This window comes from Sciurus vulgaris, assembly GCF_902686455.1.
Source record: "Sciurus vulgaris genome assembly, chromosome: 12".
Taxonomy (NCBI): Eukaryota; Metazoa; Chordata; class Mammalia; order Rodentia; family Sciuridae; genus Sciurus; species Sciurus vulgaris.
Genome location: NC_136473.1, coordinates 29,086,596 through 29,103,412, shown reverse-complemented (window position 1 = coordinate 29,103,412; position 16,817 = coordinate 29,086,596). Strand labels below are relative to the sequence as shown.

The following is a 16,817-nucleotide window of genomic DNA, read 5'->3' as shown; positions in this document are numbered from 1 at the left end:
CTCTGGTTCGATATTAGCTGACCCATTTGGTTGCTAAGCTACATCCTCTAATTCAACATTTATTAGTAATAGATATTTGTATTTCCTATTTGCCTTGCTCTTATTTCTCAATTTGTTCATAACCATAAAGAGGACAATAGTTATTGAGACACCTAAAAAACCCAACACTAGATAGGTCCTAAAAAAATTGAATGTTGTTATCTCTTCATAAGCACTGAGGGAGTAACTGGATTTGTGAACTATAAATGATAAATATTTTTAAATGGGCCAGTTACATTTTGCTTCACTTTAAATTGGACAAGTAATGTAACAGCAACAATGGGAAAATAGGCATAAAAAGAAAAAATTTACAATCTCAAAGGCAAATATAATTTCAAATCAAGCAGTTCAAACTCCAGTCCCTTAACAAATGATGTTCCAAAAATAGGTGACATACAGATCTACACAGAAAAACACTTCATGATAATACATTTGCCTGAATCACTTATAAATATACTTAATCACAAAGTGGTTGATGGTGTCTCCAGTTGACGTATAAGTCACTGAGAAACAAAAGAGAGATTTGGAAAATTTAGCAACTAATGAGTGACAAGTAAGAGACTTAGCACTTTAGCATAAAATATTAAGGCTTAGCAATGTTTACTAAAGATGGTTAAGTATTACGTGGCTAAAACTCAAAACCAATACCATGGAAAATCTTCAAAAATTATTTGGTGGAGCTGAACTTTTTTGTGTTTAAGACTGTCTGTCCCCAATGCTTGATTATATAGCCAAAGTTTGCCTTTATTAGCCATCTTGAACTGTATCTTGCTGTTCTCCTGCTATTAACTTTAAAATGAGAAAATCATAGAATCTTATTTGCTTATATTCACAGGTGTCCTTGCAGTCTCCACTGATATATATATACTCTATGATACTACTTCTTCCACCATTTTCTATAAAGAGATATTTTCAAATGAATGATTTTCATTAGCCAAAAATTGTTTACTTTTTTTTTTTTTTTTCCATACTGAGGATTGAACCCAGGGGTGCTTTATCACTGAGCTACATCCCCATCCCCTTTTATTATTTAATTTTGCGACAGGGTTTCACTAAGTTGTCAAGGCTGGCCTCAAACTTGTGATCCTCCTGATTCAGCCTCCTGAGTGTTTGCATCACAGGCTGTACCACCACACCCAGCTCATTAACCAAAATTTTATAGGTAATACTGGTAATAAATAATATTGAAGAATAGCCAGGCATGGTGGCTCATGCCTGTAATCCCAGCATCTTGGGAAGCTGAGGCAGGAGGATAACAAGTTCAAAGTCAGCCTCAGCAACTTAGCAAGAGCCTAAGCAAATGAGTGAGACCCTGTGTGTAAATAAAATATTTAAAAGGGCTGGGGAGCTGGGGCTATAGCTCAGTTGGTAGAGTGCTTGCCACACAAGCACAAGGCCCTGGGTTCAATCCCCAGCACCACACACAAAAATAATAATAATAAAATTAATTAATTAATTAATTAAAAGGGCTGGGGATGTGACTCAGTGGTTAAGAACCTCTGGGTTTAATCCCTGGTACAAAAAAAAGGAAGCAAGGAAGGAAGAAAAAAGGGAGGGAGGGAGGAAGGAAGGTAGGAAGGAAGGAAGGAAGGAAGGAAATTTACAAGTATACTAAGTACCCCTACAGAGGAGTAGTATGTGTAGAAGACTGTAGTAGATGTGTTATGCTTGTGGCACTCTAGAATCTTTGCCTATGTTTCCTATGTTTGAAAAACTTTCCCCACATGGGTCCTTGCTTCTCAAACCAGATGTCAGAATTCACTTTCCCAGCTTCCTTTGTGTGGCAAAGGGATCTAGTACCCACAAACCACTTGCACTCCTATAAGAGCTCAATTTGAAAGTAGCGATGTGAGGAAGTAAATGAAAAAATCTGTCTTTTTGGTGAAGAAGATAGTGGAAATATCCACCTCTCAGGACAAAACTTCAGTGGCACTTATGGCATCCAATCCCCAGCATTGCTGATGCAAGCTGTGATGTCAGTATAGAGCTTTACTAGGGTAAAAAAGTGTGGTTTGACCAGTGCTCCTGGGGATCCTGTTTGTTGAGGGTCCTGTAGGTTCCAAGCTCCCAGTATCCTGTAATTATGTTATCCTGCTTATGTTAACTAGAGAGTGAATTCTGCGGTTTGCAACTACAATATAAAATAATGATGACGATAATTTGGGTTAAGCCAACTATGGTTTTATAAAAATAATGGCAGATGATTATTCAATAATAAACTTGATAGTAATCTAAGGAGAACCTTTCACAGTACGGTATTGTGTTACAGGCTACACAGGAATAGCACAGGATGTGAACATGTAAATACATGGGCATGCAGATATACAACCAAGTAAAATGAAATTTAGAAAATACAAAAGCACTATAGTGACAACCACGATACAACAGCATTTTGCATACACTAATAAGGCTGAAAATTTTACTGAGTTATTAAAATGTTCATTGGATTAGCAAGAAATCTATCAGCGTTGTTAATTAAACACACTCTAATTATTAAAATTCAGTAACATGAGAAAAAATGCAAATTATATATTTGAAAGGGATTAGTATCTGGAATATATAAAGAACGCCTACAATTAAAAATATATATGTATATACAACATGAGCCAAGGACTTTAGAAGATATTGGCCAAAAGAAGATATGCAAATTACCAAAAAGCACATGAAAAGATCTTTAGCATTTTTAGTTATTGAGAAAATACAAATCAAAATCACAATGGGATATCAATGCACATGCATTATGATGGCTATTATTTTAAAAGAATAAAAATATATGGATGTGAGGATAAAATGGAACCCTCATGAACTGTTGGGAATGTAAAATTGTGCAGCTGCTATGGAAAAATCTGGTGGTTCCTCAAAAGGACTAAGAAGAATACATGATTCAGCAATTCTATTCCTAGGCATATAACCCAAAAAAATTGAAACTAAGGATTCAAAAGGATACTTATACACCAACATTCCAAGCAGCATTAGTTACAATAGTTAACAGATTGAAACAACACAAGTGTCTATCAACAGATGAATGGATAAACAAAACTGTACATACACAGAATGGAATGTCATTCAGCTTGTTTGGGATGATGAAAAAGTTTTGGTAACTGATATTGGTAATGGTTGACAACACTGTGAGTCACTTTACATCACTTAATAGTGCATTTAAAAATATTTATAATATATTTTGCATTATATATACGACAGTCAAAATTCATTATAAACACTACCTAGAAATCAGTCAAAACTGTTGCTTAATATTATTCCCATTTTGCTGCTTTTCACTATTATTTGAAGTGTGGAACAAAGTTAGTCAGTGGATCTAATCAAAACAAATGGCAACATAGCATGATTAAGAGAGAGAGGTAGGTTAGAATACTGGTTTTACCACTAATTAGCTTATTATACTTAGACCAGGTCCTGACATTTTAAGGTCATTAATAAAAATTAAAAGTTAGCTGCCATTGCTATAACTTTCATTATTATTTTATAAACCATTTGGAAGGGAGCACTATTTTTTTTTTATTGTAAACAAATGGGATACATGTTGTTTCTCTGTTTGTACATGTGTAATCATAAATTTATATAGGGTAATGTTGTTTGATTCATTCTGTTATTTTTCCCTTCCCCCCACCCCTCCCACCCCTCTTTTCCTTCTATACAGTCCTTCCTTCCTCCATTCTTGCCCCCCTCCCTAACCCTAACTCTGATCCTAACACTAACCCCTCCCTCCCCCCATTATGTGTCCTCATTCACTTATTAGCAATATCATTTGACCTTTGGTTTTTTGAGATTGGCTTATCTCACTTAACATGATATTCTCCAATTTCATCCATTTGCCTGCAAATGCCATAATTTTATCATTCTTTATGGCTGAGTAATATTCCATTGTATATATATATACATATATTGTATATATATATATATATATATATATATATATATATATATACACATATATATACCACAGTTTCTTTATCCATTCATCAATTGAAGGACATCTAGGTTGGTTCCACAATCTGGCTATTGTGAATTGAGCAGCTATGAACATTGATGTGGCTGTATCTCTGGGAGCACTATTTTATTACACATAAATATAAACTTTGGTACATCAAATAAATGAACATTGGAGGACAAACAAATGCAGGGAAAACATTTGCATAAATATGATTCAGACCATATCCTTCATATGTAGACCTCAAACCAAAGGCCAGGAGAGCAGAGCCCCAGGGAGGGCAGGAAAGCTACTTTGAATCACAGGGCCTCTCTGAAGAGACCACATAATCACTAAGATATGACAGATGAAAAGAAGATGGAGTGGGAAAATCCAAGTCTAGAGTCAAAATTCAATATCAAGACTGCAGTTGTGGCTCAGTGGTAGAGTATACGCCTAGAATGTGTGAGGCACTGGGTTCCATCCTCAGCACCACATAAAAATAAATGAATAAAAGGTACTGTGTCCATCTACAACTAAAAAAGATATTTAAAAAAACGAAGTATGTAAAAAACTCATCATCTCAGAAAATTTTAATATTCTCAATCCATTAGATACTGTCAATATCTTTAAGTGTGTCATTACCCTTGAAACTGAAAAGGGAAGCAGGGAAATTTAAGTTTTGTGATTGTCTTAGTAAAGTAAGAAAAAACATGCATTGCATGAGGCCCTGGTTTCAATTTCCAGCACCGCAAAAAATAAATATAAACATGCAGGTTCAGTTTGTCACTCCATATCCCAGTGCCCGCTTAGTACCTACCACAAAATAGGCACTCACTTGAAATTTTTAAGGTGAATATTACCAAAAGTAAATCTAGCACCCAAGAAACTAAACGACTGAAAATGAAAGAGGTAAGTAGAATAACAACAATTTAAGAGGCTACAATGTATCCCACACTAATAAGCACTTGAAACATTTTATCTTTAATCCTCACAATTCCTCAGTGAAAGAATGGTTTCAAAAACAGGAAACAGGTTCGAAAACATTTAAAGGGGCTGGGGAGATAGCTCAGTTGGTAGAGTGCTGGCCTTGCAGGCACAAGGCCCCCGGAGTTCGATCCCCAGCACCACAAAAAAAAAAAAAAAGGGAACCCAGTGCAACAAACTGTGAACTCTACTCTGAACTCAGATCTCTGGCATCTACATGTAGATCTGTAGAAGATTCCACAGACTCACCAGGTTGTCCCTCCGTGTCTCCCCACAGTCCTAGTTAGTGCGCTTCTACCTTGACCTGTAGCTGGCTAGCATCCTGCTCGGCACCCTCTCCCCCGCCCCCTGCTCGGACTTTCCCCAAGATAAAAAAAAACAAGGCTCCACGTTTCCCGGCCACAGCACGTGCAGAAGTGGAGCTGGCACTAGGCAAAGGGCTCGCCCCTCCCCCGACCTTGGTCGGTTCCATTTTAGTTTGACTTGATAGCCCAGCAAAGACAGCCTCACAATCTTGGGCCCTTGGAGGCGCCAAGCCCGCTCTGGCGACCACCGAGGGGCCGGGAGCAGGGAGTCGGCGCCAAGCGGGGCTGTCGGGGGCGACGCACCCCGCGGTTTCCTGGGCAACCGAGCGCCGCCGCAACTCCGTCTCCGCCCCTAGCGCCTCCCCGCCCCGCCCCTCCCTGGCGCCGGGGCCCAGACTAGCGCCCTTGACTGACTCGAGAAAGCATTCCGCCCTTTCTCACCTCTCAGTGCGTGGTGCATGCCACCAATGCCGCTGTACAGCTCCAGGACCCGCAAGGGCTCCATTCCCCCAACCGCCCCCGCCTCCGCAGCCTTGGAGCTAGGCCTACCGGTCCCTCCGCTCCTGCTCCCGCCGCCCCCACCGCTCCTTCTGCCTCTGGTTCCGCGGTTTTTCAGTTCCCCCCACGCAGTCGCTGGGCAGGACTTCACAAGGCGGCTGGGCCTGGATTCTTGTTAGAGATCAGGAGCGGGAACAAAGCACGGAAAACTCTAAGGCCTCCAAGTGAATAGCAGCCATTCCGGAGCCTGATTGACGCTCAGTCTTCCTTGATTTGTTCCCGGTGGCCTTGAGTGGGAAAGAAACCCCGAGCTCAGTAGAAGAGTGAAATCTGCCTTCCCTTCAAAGTGAATCAACACTGATTAGAATCCAGAAAAAAGTCATTTTGGGGCAGCCTATTTTTCTGCCCCTTGGAAGTCTGAAGTGTCCAAACATTACTCCTACTAATCTTGAGCAGTACCACCTACTCAGTGGCTGTGGCTGCCCGCTGGAATAATGCAGATAGATCAGCGTCTTCTCTAGAGAAGGTTCCAGAATTAGAAGCAGAACACCGTGTGTGACAATAACCCCAAGAATGCTTATGGTAGTCATTAATAGCTTTAATTATATTTCAGCTTGAGAAACAACCCCGCATAGGATACATTGTTCTTAATATCACTCAGGACTCTGAGATTCCAGGAACTAGGGCCTTGACTCTCCAGGATGGTCCAATGACCAGATGGTTAGAGACTTGATTATAAACTAAGATAAGTAGCCAGGAAAGAGAAAAGAATACCTTTCTATTTGGTCCCAATACAGTCACAGGTTAACTTTGTTAAATTAGATAAATTTAGGGGTACTACTTGTGTTATAAAAGTGATTTGTTAGAAACTTTGCATGCCTGCTAATGTAATGTTAAAAAAATAAAACTGAACAATTTTGATGTGGTCTATGAAATTAACTTTTTAAATTGCAAATGTATATTAGCCTTTAAATGTTTTGCTTTTATTGGTCACTTAGGTCAGATAAGAAATTCTATGGTAGAAAGATACTAGAGAACTGAATTGTAGCCTTGGCGTTGCCAGTAACTGGTTGTGAATTTGAGATAAGTGGTATTGGCTTATCTGTAAAATAAAGGGGAAGGAAGAAGGAGAAATGAATGCTGAGGGTATTGCAGGTTCAAGATTCCATGGTGGCTTAGTATTTAAAACAATAAATTCTTTTTGAGCCCATGGTAAGTACCTGTTCAAATTAAATATATAGAAAGTTTTTTTATCTACCTTAAACAAATGTAGTTTTAAACTAATTCATACATATATATGCACAATAACACACATAATGCATGAAACAAATTTTTCTGATATTTATTATATGATATTAGTACCATAAACAATTACCAGCACATAAAGTATAAAGGGAGGATCCATAGTCCCAGAGCTTTATATATAGTCAACAAACAATATATTAAATAAACCTAGATAGAATTTGTTCAGCATTAGTACTATAAATCAAAATGTACAATGAAGTGTCTTCACCTGTAGGAGAGGGCAGTACATACGTATATGGCAGAGTTGATGAAAAAATACTAACCTCCTAAAAGAAAGTCCTGAACAGGCTAATTATTTAACTGTTAACGTTGATACTTAAGGGTCTTCACAGTGTAGCTTAGAACTTACTTTTCTCTCTTTGATTTCTTCCTTTCTTGAACTCGGTTGTAAACTAAGCCAATCAGCATTCCCCAGATATACCCTTCACTTATCCACTTCTCTGCTTCTTTCCTTGCTTATATTCTTTACCTTGCCTAGACATCTCCTAACCTTCTTTAACACTTACACTTCAAGTGGAACCTTCCTTTTAGAGTCCTAGTCTGGACACCTGAACTCATTTCAGTTTTCTTGTTCTCCCTCATTTGGTGAAAACACAGATCCCCACCCCCATCCCACCTTCCTAACACTAAATCCTTTCAGTTCCTTCTTGACCAATTTTTGGCTCCTATGAGCCACATCATCTCTTTTTGTGATAATTTACTCTCTAAAGTTCTTCATATGTGATAATTTTTCAAGAATAAAAAATTTCTGCATTATCATAACTCACAACTACCTCCATGGAAGCATGTGTACATGTTAGGACCCCTTGGATTCCATGCGCTCTCTTCTAATCTTTGGTACAAATTGTGTGATTTAGAAAGAGAACCAGGGGGGTTGGCGCCATAGGGAGTAGCTGAGAAGGAAGGTAAGATGAACAAATAGAGGGGGAAAAGAGAACATATACTCACAATTTTTTCCCAGACTGAATCTAGAATGTTCATAGGGGAGGGAAAAAAAGCCCTCTAATTCCAGAGTTTCCCATAAAGTTATCCTCAACAGCATGTCCAATATTGCTTATATTCTAGTAAAAGAAACAACACATTTTTGAAAATACAAACAACTATCAAAACTTAGATTTTAGTATATTCACTGTATTTTCTCTTAAAACAGAAAATGCATTTTTAAGAAATCAAAATGTTAGTGAATCCCTAGAAAATGAAGGAATGTATAAGGCATATCAGAACTCATTCAGAGCACTTCATTTGTAAGTTGTATCAGAGCTCATTAAGAGCACTTTACAATACCAAAGGGAATATTAAAATAATAGCAGCACTCTCAGTTATGGAAGGTGTCCTCCCGTAACTTGGAATCCAGCATCGTTTCCTTCTTCCTCTCCTGCCTGTCATTATTATCTAACAAAATTAAACAGATCTGCTTAAAATACTTTTGGCAATCACCTTAGGGTTTCCATGATCCGGGTCATTCTTTATTCCTCAGTGAAATGCAAGTTGGATTCCTCTACAGGCTCATCTACAGTGAGAGAATACCCTGCTTCTGCCAATTTTAGTAATGAACAAATTCCATTTTGGTTTTACAAAAAAAAAAAAATCATCTTTATGAATGTAATGGAAATGAAAGCTCATTGTATGGAATAAATTGGCAATAAATGTCCTCAAGAGAGGAAATTATACTCAGAAGAAATCTGAATTGGAAAGGTCCCCAGAGCTCATCTGCCACTCATGAGCTCCCATGTATTTAAGAATGCTTTTTACCATGTCCGTGATCTCCAGCATTAAATCCAGGCATTCAAGCAGTTAATGAGGACACTTGGTACTACACAGAGTGAGCAGTTTGGTGGTGAAGATCTTGAATTATTAGAAAACCGTTCTTTATATCCACTAAACTCAATTGCTTTTAGATTTGCCCCCGTACTGACTTTTAAAACTCTATTTTATCAGCTCAGGTGCCAGAGTGTAGACACAAATCATAGGCCTCTACTTTCTACCAATGTGACTTGGGGAAAGTCATTTAGCCTCTCTGAGCCTAAGCATACCTCTAAAATATACAAATATTAGGATCTGTACTTGCTGGAAAGATTAAATGAGGATCAAAAGTACTTTGCCTGGTGACTCCCAAAATGTAATTAGCTGTATGATTATTAAATAGTATCTATAAACAGTAACCCCTCTTTATCCACAGTTTCACTTTTTGCAGTTTCATTTAACTCCAGTCAACTGGGGTCCAAAAATATTAAACAAAAAACTCAAAAAATGATATTTTAAATTATGCATTACTCTATGAAATCTTGTGCAGTCCCTTTCAATTGTGCCCTGGACATCAATCAGTCCTATGTTGGGAATATCCATGTTTGATATGCTACCTGCCCTTGACATCTTGATTATCAGATAGACTCTTGAGATATTGCCATGTTTGTGTTCAGTAATCTTTATTTTACTTCACTGCAGCCCCAAAGCACAAAAAGAGTGATGCTGACAGTTTTATTACAGCATATCATTATAATCTTTCTATTTTATTATTTATTGTTATTAATCTTACTTAATTGATATATTTAACTTTATTATAGGTGTGTATATATGGAAAAAATGCAGTATACATAGGGTTCAATACAGCCCATGGTTTTAGGCATCCACTGGGGGTCTTGGAGCATATCTCCTAAGGATAAGGGAGGACTAATTGACCACCTCTAAGTAATCCCTTCAACTGTGATGTGACACGAATCCAATCTCTCATGTCAGTTACACTCCAGTTTGGTGATGCTTAGTTTAGGAACCAAAACTGAACACTGGGCCCTGAACAAGGTAGAGTGGTCAGTTAGCTACAGACTAAGGGCTCTAGGAAAAGGTGGGCCTTGTTGTGTTTGTTTAGGAGTAGACTGAGCTTGGACCAGGGTGGAGGAAAGACTGGAAATCTGATAGCCACAGACATTGCTGACAGAATGCTGAGGGTGAAAACACAAGAAATCAGAAGCCAGGCAGTAGCACATATAGTAAGACATTGCTATATGTCTTACTAATTGAGGTTGAGCAGACCTAGTGTGGAGGTGGAGAAAACCTATTAATAGTATAGTCATTTATTGACTCTTATGTGCCAGGCGCTGAAGAAATATTCAATCAAAGATTTTAACAGTAAGACATCTGTTTCAGACCATAAAATTGTCAATAGTTTTTTAAAATGGGGGTAAGGTGGGGAATGTCTTCTATTTCCTAAGCATAGGACTATTTTAGTAATTTCATAAATTGTTGATCATAAAATTTTCATTGATTCTCTAGAGTTAACCTTGACAATAGAAGAACCACTAGCCACATCTGATGACTTAATTTAATTAACAAAAAATTTAGTTCAGCAGTCACACTGGGTACATTCAAGTGCTCAACAGTCATACATGGCTAGTGGCTACCCTATTGCTTAATGCAGAGTATTTCCACAGAATGTTCTTTTGGGCAAAGCCACTCCAAATGATTGTCTCCAAATTACAATCTTTAAAGGTAGGCCTTCCATAAAGGAAGTGTGTCAAGATGTGCACGAACCACTTAATAGTTCATATTGAACACTAATTTTAAAATAAAACCCCATAAAATATGGAATAAAAGGAACTCAAATAAAGCAAATTTGCATCAAAACATTCCTTCCCTTTAACTAGCATCTAGTTACCTTTCTGATCAACTGTCACAACAGAAAAGAAACAGGAAAGAGCAGATGTGTTCTGTCAGTGACAATGATAAACTTTCAAGAGAAAAAGAACAGATGGAAAATGAACTTTCTGGTGTCTTCAAAGAGCAGTACTTTTCTGTTGAAAAAGAATATCCTAGTGACCTCCAGCTGTGAACAATGTTATCCTATACTTACCGCAGAAGAAAAAAAATGCTTTTAACAGAAACAAGAGGAAATTTAATTTTAATTTCTACTGAAACACATAAAAACCATGCAGCTTGCCTGATACCTTGCTGTGATTTTGCTCTTTGATGTTATTTTTGAAATTTCTAATTCAAAACTGTTTTGCAGCTATCTTAAAGATTATATTTTAGTCAAATTAAAGATAGTGGGAGTCTCTCTTTAAAATTGCTTTCATAAGCTCCTTTCTCTGAGAGTAACCTTAAGAACTATTTGGTCTGGTGTTTTCCAAACATTTTTCTCCAAACTTGTGTTCAAACACAACCTCAGTTAGAATCAGGGCCAAAAGAAATGGAGACATAGAACAAGTGCAAGGTCCTGTGCACACACATCCTATCTGCTCTGTTGTTGAAGCATCGATGGTAGTGGGACCCTGGTAGAAGGCCAGATCACCTCCTAGTTCCCATCTAGTCCTGTGCTTCCTCCCCAAAAGGCCTATATCATAAAATCACTGATTTCATGCAACCTGTTTTAAAGTTGAAGGCATGGAGATCCAGAAAGTTTTCATATTTTGCCTGGTGTCACAGTTGGGTGGAAGAAGTCCGGCTCAGTCCCCTTCAGAGGGCTTTCCATGGCTGAGTAGGCCATAACATAATACAAAATATGCTGAATAAGCTCAGTGGACCCAGGTCTGTGGGGCTCCTTGACCCAGAAGCAAAACCAGGAATCTAAAGTAGCTCTAGGATGGAGATTATATTGCTTCCTGAGAACAGACTGACCTGAGAACTGAGGGCAACTTTTGAGATCTATGAAGCAAACCCAAGCCAACATGGCAGCAAACGCAAGTCAACATGGCAATGCATGTTATAAAGGTCAGATGAAAAAGGTTAACATTGCTTAGTAAAAGAGGAACAGCCCCACAGACTAATTAGTAGCATGTGTAGTAGCTCTTCTGCCAACTGCTCTAGCAAAGACAGCTTGGTACAGTGCAAGGAACATGGCCCCTAGAATCAGATGGATTCATGTGAATCTTGCTTCCTGCTTCTAATATTCAATTTTCCTACAAAATAGCCAATATTTGCTAAAAAGATAGCCACTTGTATTCAATTTATACATATATATGTATGCATATGTAATTCATAGAAATGGATCGATAGGTAAGATCAATAATAAGCCTAAAAGGGTACTCTTTTACTTTCAATTTTCTGAGTAATTTTGTCATAAGATATAACCCATTCTTTCCTAATAGAGGAAATTCTAGAATACTTTCAAAAGGAGTATATTAACATGAGATCAATTTCCATATTACCCAACAAGATCTCTCTCCTCACTTTTTTCTATCACAGTCTTAATTCTTCCAAGTGGGAAAACATGGCCCTTGCTGGGAATGCAGGCAAGCTGGTGTTACTTTGCTCCTTTTCTCTAAGTAATTCACCCGAGCATTCAGAACTGCTGGAGGTAACCAAAACATACAATCTAGAACTATCAATATCAAGAAAAGGAAATATTCAAACTCCATGAACTCCCTTATTCTTCATAGTCTTTTCCTTTATTGCTACTTCATCAGAATGATAAACTAGAACCCAAAGATAAATGACATACATACAAGATTTTTTTTATTTTGCCCTGATTATTTAGGACTAGATTAGTTATACAAGAGTATCACTTAAAACCATCTACATATGATCCAATCATGATTTAAATAGCTAAAATATACTAATCTTTCCCTGGAATTGCACTTAATCTATTCACTCTACTTAAGGGAAAAAAAAATTAACTCTTCTTATTCTAAACTATTAAGTTACCTTATTAGCTTTCAAAGTCAGTTATGAGAGTCTAATACAGACACACCTATTCCCCAACTCTCCCTTCATACTGGGAATGCAGCATCTATCAACCCTTATTTTACAGAGTTAAATTTTTCCTGCAGACAGACCACGAGTGTTTCATTTCCATCTAAGGTAACTAGTGGTAAGCTAAAATATCTAAATTCCCCAAAGGGACTTGTTCTATGTTTAGTCTCTCAAAAAATACTGAGTGACTAAAATAGGTTATATTTCAACTGATGGCAAAAGTACATTTTACCAGTAGGGTGGTATCAATAATAAGACAATATAGACTTTTAAGTTTTAAGGAATTATAAATGATTAAAATGTTTATTAATCAGTTTTAGACCTATCAGCTTTTCTTTTTGAATATTCAGAGGGTTTTTTTAATATTCAGGTTTTTTATGAAGAAAGAAAAAAGAAAAACTTCATATCTCCAGGTTAACAGATTTATTTGCAAATCACATAATCACATGTATAAACAAAAGAAAAAGTACCAGTTCTTTTTTTAAAAGCCTATAAGTCATCAAATAATAAAAAAGAGTTGGCAAACATTTTAAGGAAGAATTTCACATTCAGAGTTAAGAAAGATTCTGGTTAAGAAAGAATGTCAGGAATCCACATGTCACATCCTTTTTTATTCCTTTCATTTTAGGACTACATTCTAGAGTAGGGTGGAAAAAAATGCAACAAAGACCATTATGTATAAATCCTTATAGTTCATAGTTTTAAGATCCAAAACTTAGCATTGCAGTTGAATGATATTATTTGTTCCTCATAGGGCAAGACATTACTATTTGGAAAAAAAATTTTAATATTACCAGAAGTGAGAGGGTCCTCATAAGCAGTAAAATAATAACAATATAAGGCTGAAAATATTGGGAGCCCAATCCAACTGTAAGAGTCTTCTGACCATTATTTCTCACTTTTGCTGATAATAAAATATTTACCAATAACACATAATTTAGAAAATGGAGAAACATATAACAATGAAAATTAAAACTACACTAAATACCCATGGCCCACGTTTTGATGTTTCTCCCTTTAATATTTTCCTAATTATCTTTTACCCAACTCAGAACATTACTGCACATCCATTTTACATATATGATCCTCTTCATCTAGTATTTTGTCATTATAAGTTCTGTATTTCATCAGACATATCAAAGACATATGATTTTTAAATGTTATTTTTATTTTTTTTTAATTTTAAAAAGAATACAGAGTATTCAGAGTATTTCTGAATTTTAAAAAGAATGATGAGGGATAAAACAAATTACACAGGTTTAACATGGAAAGCTCCTAATATTTTCATCAGATAGAGTCTACAAGTGGGGTTCCTGGGTAAAATGCTTATAATGATAACCTAAGTTCTTCAAACTTGTTTCCCGAAAGACCAGAGCCCAAATCCCATCAGCAGTGCCAGAGAATGCTCACCCGATAATACTCTCATGATCAGCTGCTGTCACCTTGTGAGCCAAAACAGTGTATCATTTTTATTTACCATTACTGGTTAGTATTGAGGATTAATTATTGTCACCTGTATTTTTTTTGTCAATTACTTGCGCTATGCATCCTTTTCTGATGAAGTAATAATGTGTTTCTGACTGAATAATCTTTTGATTTTTGTTGTGTTTTTTAAATAAGCCAAATTCTTATTTTTTTTAAACTTACCTTCATATATGATGTAAAGTGAAGTTTTAAACTGAACTTTTCTCCATATATTCAGTTTTCCCTTTTACATTGTTTTGCGATAGTTCTTTTTTTTAGCACATTATAATTTTATGTAGTGTGATCTGTATTCCTTTTATGAGTCTACTGTTTTTGCTGAAAACTTAACCCCAATAGTCCCCCATTTTCCCTGAAAGAAAAAATGAAATGTAATCTTCCAATGCATACAAACAACCAGGCTTGCTCTCTTTAAAAAAAAAAAAAAAAGTGCGTATTTTCTCTATCTCATGAGAAAATGGAAACATTCCTTCAATGGAGCATTAGAAGACAAATAAACATATACCTATTTTTTGTACTCTTAAAATCTGCTGATGTGCATACTTATTCTACACTCCCAGGTGATGTAATCATGTCAACGATCATGAAGCTTACTCAACCCAGTAACCAAAAATGGTTACTTTGATTTTTAAAAACTGCATTTTCATACTTAACTAACTTTATTTACACAATAATCCTGTAAATAGGCATTCTCAACATGACGCTTTTGATGAAGAAACTAAGGTTAAAAACTCCTAAAAATTGAATTTGTTTAAAATCAAATAATTAACATGACTGAGTCAGCACCAAAGGGTACATATATCAAAGAGAAATTAAAATAAGCAACTAATTTTTGTGTCAAATTCTACACACTTCTTTATCATCAATGTTTATATTAATCATTCTTGATCTTTAAGCTTTGCATTTCTCAGTAATCAAAATGCTTCAAAAGTCTCTTCCTGCACACAGATGAGATAATTCATGGAGAGCAGCAACGCATGTGGTTTTCAGATGTATGAAATGGGTCTCCAGAGACAAATGAGTCAGCCAAGTCAACAGAATACAAGAATCCTATAGGATTTTATAAACCTGAGTTGAATTTATGTCCTAATAAGGAAAGGCATGCCTTTACTCACTAAAGAGATTATTCTACAGTTTCAGAACGAAGCCAATATATTTCATAATATCCTAGTCATCTGGATTGTCCCTCTCTAAGAAAGCAAAGATTTGTGTAAGAACTTAGTCCTGCAAATTGAATTCCAGGCTTTTAAGACATTTTTTCTTTTCTGAATTCAAAAATGCCAAAGCGTTCTTTTCTATCGTCTCAACAATTTCCCCCACTCTCCAACCCCCACACTATTCATACTCTGCATGGCCACATGAACTAAAGATTCACTGGCACAGTGAGTCTCTTAATCACCTCTTGTTAAAATACAGGTTGCTGGACCTCACTTGCTCCTGGAGATTCTGACTCAGTTGCTCTACAGTGGGGGCCAGGTGTTGGAGTTTCTAATGAATTCTCAGGTGATGCCCATCCGGGAACCGCACTCTGAGAAGAGGGTCAGATGCCAAATTCCCTGCATCCATTGTACACATGGTACTCAGTGCCTTGGCCTCAGGCTTACCATGACTCATTGCCTTCTTCAAGCTTTTCCAGCCACAAAAATAAAAACAGACGAGGAGTAAATTGAAAACACAATGGAAACAGCTAAAGTAACACTGTCTAAATTTCAAGATTTGTGGCATGATTTCTGGAATCAGGGCAAAATATCTAACAGTGATTCAGGTGAGTCTTTCTGACCACACTGAAGGCTGGCACCACTGAGGCTCCAGAAAAACCTGGAGCCCAAGCCAGGCAGTTTAGAGAATAATCCCCAAATCTAACTCATATCCTCAGTTTCTGGTTTGCTTGATCTGTCAATAGTAAGTTCTTCCATATAGTTTTCCAAATATATTTTTGACCTGTAATTCTTTTATGTGACTTTTTCTACAACTCCTTGACTACTTTTTTTTTTTTTTACTGTTTATTATTACAGAAAAAATATCAACAGTCAATCAATAAATGCTATTGGAATGACAAGTTGATAGACTGAAAATCTGGAGAATTGACACAGGAGTTTCCTCAGGCTTTCTTCATTTCTGTAGTTATTTCTAGACAACTATCAGAGGAAATTTTAATTCCATTGATCGTTTATTTGGGGGGCAAAATAAGGCATTTTATGTTAATGTTACAGTATAAAATACTTCAGTATTCCATTTTAATTAGCAAATGTGTGACTAGTATTTTAAGTGGCACTGTTACATTCAGTTCAAAATAATTGCTAAGAAATGTTCTATCTCACATTTCTGCCTGAAAAATAAACTTAGTTCTACCATTAACATATCAATAAATTGCAAGAACTACTGACCTTTTACTCTGATCACCAGGAGTCCAGTACCTTTCAAATTATGAGTCAGCCAATAAATGATATGCTTTTGAGTAGTAAACTTATTCCATCCAAATGTAGGTTTTTTAACTTAGTCCAAAGAAGAGAAAACAGAAGCATAAGGTTAAAGTTACTGAACACCCAGATTTTGAAATAAGTCACTCTGTATGAAGATGAGTCACC

General features: G+C 36.6%; 1 protein-coding gene across 8 annotated transcripts in view; it reads right to left on the bottom strand.

Annotated features, from left to right (window-relative positions):
• Window positions 1-16,817, bottom strand: part of TRDMT1 (tRNA aspartic acid methyltransferase 1) — a 55,485-nt gene extending 38,668 nt beyond the window's left edge. Inside the window, exon 1 of one of the 8 annotated variants that reach the window (XM_079107057.1) lies at window positions 16,617-16,817. Coding sequence is in view for 2 of the 8 variants with exons in the window: in XM_079107051.1 (XP_078963177.1) it covers window positions 5,701-5,764 (64 nt within the window). In the remaining 6 variants the exon portion in view is untranslated. Of the gene's footprint in view, window positions 1-5,203; window positions 5,680-5,700; window positions 6,691-16,616 lie in introns of those variants that run through there. The other 7 variants (XM_079107058.1, XM_079107051.1, XM_079107049.1 and 4 more) reach the window with 7 other exon arrangements.